The sequence below is a fragment of the Varanus komodoensis genome, unplaced genomic scaffold (assembly GCF_004798865.1).
Source record: "Varanus komodoensis strain SLA01 unplaced genomic scaffold, ASM479886v1 scaffold37, whole genome shotgun sequence".
In the NCBI taxonomy this organism is placed as follows: Eukaryota; Metazoa; Chordata; class Lepidosauria; order Squamata; family Varanidae; genus Varanus; species Varanus komodoensis.
This window is the reverse complement of record NW_025335889.1, coordinates 767,283-774,495: the sequence shown is the minus strand read 5'-3', so window position 1 is coordinate 774,495 and position 7,213 is coordinate 767,283. Positions and strand designations below refer to the sequence as shown.

The following is a 7,213-nucleotide window of genomic DNA, read 5'->3' as shown; positions in this document are numbered from 1 at the left end:
CCCCCGCGCCCAGCGGGCTCTCTCAGACAGGCGCATCTGCAGGTCCTGGAATGCGGGGCGGGCAGGTGGCGACGGGCGGGCGTGCGCGGGCTTGCGTGCCCCGCTGCCGCAGGCGCTGGAAGCCAACTCCACGTGGCTCCCAATCACTGCAAGGCGGCGGGGGGGGGGGAGGCGCGGAAAAGAAAGGGATGCCCGGAGCGAGAAGCGGCCAGCTGGACAGAAAACGGCGACACTGAATGGCTGGGAAGGAAGGGCTCGATGAGGGAGGCACCCTAGAAGCGCACAGCTGGCGGAGCTCCTTCAAGGAAGATGGTGGCCGCACGGTCCCTATTTCGGGCGGGCGGTGACACGTGTTGGGAGGAAGTGTCCTTTTGAACACCACCGCCACCCGTTTAATGCTTAGCGGGCCCCTCCTGGAAGTGATGCGTTCCCCGGTTTCGCTTCTAAGAAATCGTCCTCACTGGCTTTATAGCAAGCCTCGTCCTTTGGGCTCGGCTTACAACCCTCCCTCCCAGAAGGCAGGGGTTGCCACTTCCCTGCATCCTGCGGGGACCCGAGCCCTTTGCTCGCCACGACCCCGGCAGCACAAGGAGAAGCGGAATCACCATATTCACCGCGGCCCAGCGCGGAGTTTGGCTACGCGCCCCTGTAGGTACAGCTATTTCCACTTTCCCGCAGCCAAAGCGAGTGAAAACTGCAAATGAAAGAGATAACTTAACGAATCGACGGGCGGGGGACAGGGCAGGGGGCACAAGCTGCGCACACTTACAGTGCCAGCTGGTACGTGTCTCCTCAAAAGTAAGCCCCACTGAGTTCGGTGGCCCTCACCCCCGGCCTTAATTTCGGAAGGAAGCCTCGGAAAAGCCACGATGGATTCTCGCCCCGCCCTCCCCGAAAACCCCGCACAGATCAACGCCGGACGGGAGGGGAGTGGGGGTATCGCAGCACGGGGGGAGCGCACGGCAGGACCTCCGCGCCCCGACACCCAAACGTCCTGGGTGCGCCTGGTCTTGTCGAGGGGGCGAGAGTTCCCTTCAAAGCGAGACCGCGCTGCCTTTGATGAGCCGACTCGGGCGCTCTCGTCCACCGACCCCGGGCCAGGGCTGGCTGGGCTCCGCACGTGCCCCCGTCCGCCCCAAAGCGCCCTCCGCCCCTCCCCCGGCGAGCCCCGCTCCTGGCGAGCGGGATCCGCTGGCGGAGCACCTGCTGGCCCAGCTGAAGGCGCCAGACCCCTCCCCGCCTCTGACCATTGGCTGCCAAGTCACACGGGGGGGCGGATCAGCCTCGCCCCCCGCCGCCCGGGCCATATTAGTCCGTGGCGCCGGCGCTCCGCTCGCCGAGAGCGCAGCCCCGTGAGCGCGGACGTAGGCAGCCCGCAGCCTTGCACGCACAGCCGCGGTGTGCCGCGCGAGCCGCCCTCGCTCCACCGGCGCCGCGACGCCTCGCCCGCCTCCCCTGCAAGATGCCCCGCTCGTTCCTCGTCAAGAAGCATTTCTCGGCCAGCAAGAAGCCCAATTACAGCGAACTGGAGAGCCAGACGGGTAGGCGCGGCGCGCCGGCACCGGGGGCGGGGAGGGACGGCGCGCAGGGCGCGGCGGCGCCGCCGAGCGGGAGGAAGCCCAGCCCGAGCGGCGGCGCGGCCCGGCGCGCTGTCGGTGTGCCCGGCGCTGGCGCACGTGGCTGCACGGAGAGGGCCCGAGGCCGCGCCGGGCGCGTTCGCTAGACCGGTGCCCGCCGCCAACTGCTCCTCCCGGGTGCAAACCGGCGAGCCCAGGCCCGCTTGCACGGGCCTATTCTCCGTGGCTCGGCGCACAACAACCCTGCGAGGAAGGCTGCGGCGCGCATCCGCGGCTGGTCCACAGTTGCCCATCTGCAAGGCTCTGTGTTTGCATTTGTGTGGTATGGGAGGAGTAACCGCCAGCCACCCGGGCGCTGATGCCGTTGCCCTGGGGCTCAGCACGGAAGTGGAGCGGGGAGAGAGGAGGATTGCCAGTTCAAGGGAGAGTGCGGTGAATGGGCATCACCGGCCCCAGCCACGTCTGCAGCCTCCACAGCATTTCAGCTTCTTCCAGCCTTGTGCCCTTCAGAGGTTTTGGACTCCAGTTCCCAGAGTTCTGGACCTCTAGCTCGGCTCTCTGGGCTTGGTGGAAGTGGCAGTTCAAACTCTGGTGTGCGCAGCTTGGGGAAAGGCTGCTGGACATACCAAGCTAGATGTAAGTCCCACTGGCGACTTCTTTCTGAGCAGACCTGTATAGAGCATGCCCTCTGTCGACTGCTCCTAAGTTAGTTCTTTCCCTGGATCCGGGGTGCAAGGGAGGTCATCATTGTTTGCTCAGTTTGTACTCTTCCTATGGTCAGAAGAACATAGTTCTTCTTAATCATGCATTCAGTAACTGAGACTTAAGAGCTGGAACAGGAGGAGGGATCTGTCTTTGGAGGGGGGCGGGGAGTGGAGTCTGGGTGACCCACCTTGATGTATGCCAGAATAAAGGCCAACAGATAATAATGGAGGGAGGGGAACCTGCCTAAACCCTCCCCACTTTTGCATGCTTGCATTATAATCATTGACTCTCTTTCCAGTGATTGTCTCTCCATTCCTCTATGAGAAGTACCCCCTGCCCATCATCCCCCAGCCGGATCTCCTGAGTACGGGCCACTACTACCCTCCACTTGTATGGGATTCGGGGCTTCTCTCAAATTTCTTCACCTCTGAGCCGGAGTACAAGAAAAGCACCGCTTCTCCCCCAAGCCCTGACTCCAAACCTCTGGACCTGACCTCCCTGTCCAGTGAAGAGGAGGATGGCAAGACGACCTCTGACCCTCCCAGTCCAGCTTCATCAGCCACCGAAGCAGAGAAATTCCACTGCAGCCAATGCAACAAGTCCTACTCGACTTTTGCCGGCCTTTCCAAGCACAGACAATTGCACTGTGACTCCCAGGCCAGGAAATCTTTCAGCTGTAAATACTGCGAGAAGGAATACGTGAGCCTGGGAGCCCTCAAGATGCACATCCGAAGCCATACCCTGCCTTGCGTGTGCAAGATTTGTGGCAAAGCTTTCTCCAGGCCTTGGCTCCTGCAGGGCCACATCAGAACACACACGGGTAAAGCTGCCTCCTCTGTTTGTCTCGCTCTTATCTCCTCACTCCCCCCCCCCCCCGCAGGCTGCAGCCTCCTTCAAGCTTATCCAGGGAGATAAGGCTCTCTCCCAAAGGGTTTCTCTCCTTCTCAAAGCAGCAAACACGTTGTTGTTGTTACTAGTATCAGTATTCTTATGCTGCCCCCAGTCAAAAATCCTACAGCAGCTGATGTATAAACAAGATTAAAAGCTAGTGCTTTTGAGCCAGATTAGCCTGAAATTCATCCCAATTCGATTCCCCTTTGGTAAGCAAGGTCTAAGAGCTCATCTGCAAAATTGTGCCCTTCTGGCAACAGCTTGGGCTTGCTCCCTTTCGGGGCTTCCTTGCTTGGTCGATCCAATCCTTGGAGGAGGGGAAGTGATGCCATGCCTGCAAACTTAGCTTGCACTCAGCCGACTCAGCAGTCGCTCCATCATGTGAATCGTTCTTGAGTCATTCTGTGCACAAAGAACCATCTAATCGAGGGCTCTGTGCCAGCCCCGTCCTCCAAGGCTGCGGGCATGTGTAATGTCAGTGCAATGGCTGAGGCGTGTGCTCGCCTTGTCTAGGGAAGGACTCATCTTAGGTTGAAATGCCAGACTCCCGACTTCCCTCCCCCCCACCCCCTGGAATGTTTTTTGTAGCTCCCACAATGCAGGGTGCTAAAGCACTGCAGGGTGGCAGAGACTCTGCCTCATTTGAGCATAGCATCTGCCTTGCAGACTTCTAAAACTTCCCCTCTGACATCCAAATCCTCCCCCCTTCAAGAATGCCAAGGTTGCTCTGCAACACAAAAGGTGGTTGGCCATGCATCATTCTAGTCCTTGTTGATGTGGATTGTTTGCCTAAGGGTACTGTGGAGGAGGGAGGAAGGGTCCCTGGAAAGGTGGGGGGAGCTGACCGGCAGGCTAGGCAGGTGCTTTAATGGAGCAATGCTCCTCTTCTCTCTCAGTGCACCTGTTACTGTAATGCCCCGGGCTGAACACCAGACTCCACAGCTGCCAGCCTGTGGAAGCTTTTTTAGCTTTTAATCCAAGGAGTATCACATTTAAATGCATCTCCCTCCAAGCAGCTTTTTGTGCTTGTTTGGGAGGGAGTTTAATTGTTACTTGGTGCTGATTTCACACCCTCTTAAAAGTACTAAAGATGATGCCTGAAGGAAGCCCAAAGGACTTAATTGTGCTTTCCAAATTGAGCCCGCCTGTTTGCTGGTTCCAAAAGAATTTATCTGACAGGAATTCATCCTGCCTAGCCTTTTCAGCAGGGGGGAGGGGGGCTTGGCGGAGGGGTATCAGGAAGAGGAATACAACTGTGGAAAAGAAATGGTTATACTTGGAACAGGGAGCCTTTGACGGCTGGCTGCCAGACAGATGCAATTAATGCTTTACCTTGTGCTGTACCAAGCTGGCGCATGAAATAATTTGCCTTTTATACCATGCAGAACTAATGCCATTGGTTTGGATTGTCATGCAGTGCTGTCAGCTGAGAATCCTGAACTGACTAGCTGCTTTAGTTAGGCTAAATGCATGTAGTCCAGTGCAATTCTTGTTTACTCAAGAGTAAGGCCTGCTATGGTTCAAGGTACTTACTCTCCAGATTAGTGTACAGGATCGCAACTGTTGGGTAGCATGCAGTGTTAGTCCTATATAGAATACAGCCTGAAAAATAACTTGGCCGTACATCTCATTTATTTCAGCAGGTCTGGTCTATGTTGGACTAGCATGGGATATGGCCCTTGGTGTGACACTCTTTGCTGCCTTAACTGGAACTAAGTTTCATTAGAATCTATGGGCATAATAGGACCTATCATTCAATGGGAAAGTGATGTGTCCCCTTGAAATTAAAAGAGCTTGAAAGTGCTTATTGCAAACTGGATCTGGCCCTGAGACTTGCTTCTGAGCAAACACATTTATGATCTGAGTAACTGTGATCTGGAGTTGCCATCAACTATTTTGCAACCATTTATAAGAAAATAAGCCACATTATTTCATCACATTATTTTCCCAAGCGATTAATTGTGCTCAGAACTGGTGCAAAGCTGTTTCAGTGAGGCACGGCTCTGTTGGCCACACTGCGTAAGATTATTTCTATATAGCTTGCGGAGTGCAAGACTGAATACAGTACATGTACCCTCCAGATGCATTAGACTGTAAATCTCAGCAGCAGTGGCCACTGGGTTGCAAGGAAGGTTGTTCTAAGGTGTCCCTATTGAGGTCTGACTAGCTATTTACATACTGCTTCAGCTACTTTCTTGTAAGCCTATAACATGCTTGAACTTTGCCTCTGATCCTTTGCTCCTTTTTTCTCTTCCGCAGGTGAAAAACCATTTTCTTGTACACACTGCAACAGGGCCTTTGCTGACCGTTCGAACCTCCGTGCTCACCTGCAGACCCATTCAGATGTCAAGAAGTACCAGTGCAAAACCTGCTCCCGGACTTTCTCCCGAATGTCACTCCTCCATAAGCATGAAGAAACGGGCTGCACGGGGACCCGCTGAGAGTCCCCTAGCAATGCCACAGACTCCTCCATGCAAATACGTGTATTGTAATCTAGTGTCCGTAGGAAGATAGTTTCCATTGAATTGAACTGCCAGGACAGCATGTACCAAACTGTTATTTTCCAGCTGTTTTGGGCCTTAAAGCACCGTACATAATACTTCTTTCTTTCTCCTTGAGGCAGTTTTAAAAGCCTGATCCTCTTTCCCTCTTCCCCTGGCAGTGGCAGACTGTTTCTTGATTCAGGCAAGTGCAGGATTACATTCTTCCTTCCCTGGCTGGCATACAGAATGACACATGTGAGCGGATGTTTTATTATGACTCTCCCACTGAAAGCTCTGTCTGGGGCCTGTCTAGAGCAGCGTTCCATCTCCCAGTGGCAGCCAGCCAGATGCCGCCGGAAACTTGCAGGTGGAGCACACAAGGTGATGGCTACCTCTTCCCTCCCCCTTTCTTCTAGCATCTGGTACTTTTGAGTCATACCGCCAGTGACTATACAGATTCTGCTTGGACTTTGGTGTTTAACAATAGCCATGGGATACCCCTAGCCTCTGGATTTTCCTTAAAAGCCATCTAAGCTAGTGGCCATCTCCATTTTGATTACTTTAAAAAGATTTTTTACAAGTGTAAGAAAGTTCAGGACTGAACCTCGCACCTAGCTGGCCTGAAGGATCGCAGTATTTTTGTTATGGGGTGGGGTGGGGTTTTTTTGTGTTGGGGGGAGAATAATAGATTCACCATAGCTGTTGACCCTGAACTAATGCCTCTAAGCAAAAGACAAAAGCAAAGTGTTAAACCCCCTTTAACTCTTTCTTTCTATGCACCCCACCCGTGGAAGGTGTGACTATGCAGTAATACAGTATTGCATTAGTTCGGAGGCAGCTGTTTCTCCCACCAGCACAATGATAATTTGCAATGCCTCAAAGATTAACAATGTCTACAGAAGGCATTGGGAAGCCGTTTCAAACCGACTCCTGTTTACAGAGCAGCTATGCACTCAAGCACCTGTTAATATGACTTCTTTTAACAACTGCTTTTTCAAAAGAACTGTGACTAATAGCAAGCACTTGTCAGGCGATACAATAGCGGCCTGTGCAGAGAGAGCTGCCCATTTGACAGGTGTGTGCCAAAAGAGCTCTTTATGGTTATTGACAGGTGCTGAATGCATCTTTCTTTTGTACATTGTTTCCACATCATAAACAAAACAAAAAAGGAAAAAAGAAAAGGAAAAGGGTATGTTTACATTTCAAAGGTACACTGGTATTTATATATTTTTGTGCCACAATTTTATACTGATTTTAAACATTTATATATATAATTATATGCGATTTATTGATATTCAATAAAATGGTTAATTTATAATAGGGTCTTGTGCCATTACTCCGCTTTCTGACAACCTGCATGCTTACAAAGAAAAAAAAAATCAGCTGGCAAACACTGGCTTTAATCCAGTAAAACTTCTTTTTAGTCATTCAGACCCTGCAGACCCAAGTTAGATTCAAATAATTGTTCCAACGAGGATCCCTTCTTGGGGAAAGGTCCCACTGCAGTTAATGGGACTTGCTCTCTGGTATGTGTGCTTAGGATTCAGCCTTAGTTGG

The 7,213-nt window shown here is 52.9% G+C and overlaps 1 protein-coding gene across 1 annotated transcript; it reads left to right on the top strand.

The window, feature by feature from the left end:
- The first annotated feature begins 1,337 nt into the window (after positions 1-1,337).
- Positions 1,338-6,974, top strand: SNAI1 (snail family transcriptional repressor 1). The gene is made up of 3 exons (XM_044440399.1): positions 1,338-1,541; positions 2,581-3,102; positions 5,433-6,974. The coding sequence occupies exons 1-3, from the start codon at positions 1,463-1,465 to the stop codon at positions 5,612-5,614; spliced, it is 783 nt and encodes a 260-aa protein (XP_044296334.1). The 5' UTR covers positions 1,338-1,462; the 3' UTR covers positions 5,615-6,974.
- Positions 6,975-7,213: the final 239 nt, after the last annotated feature.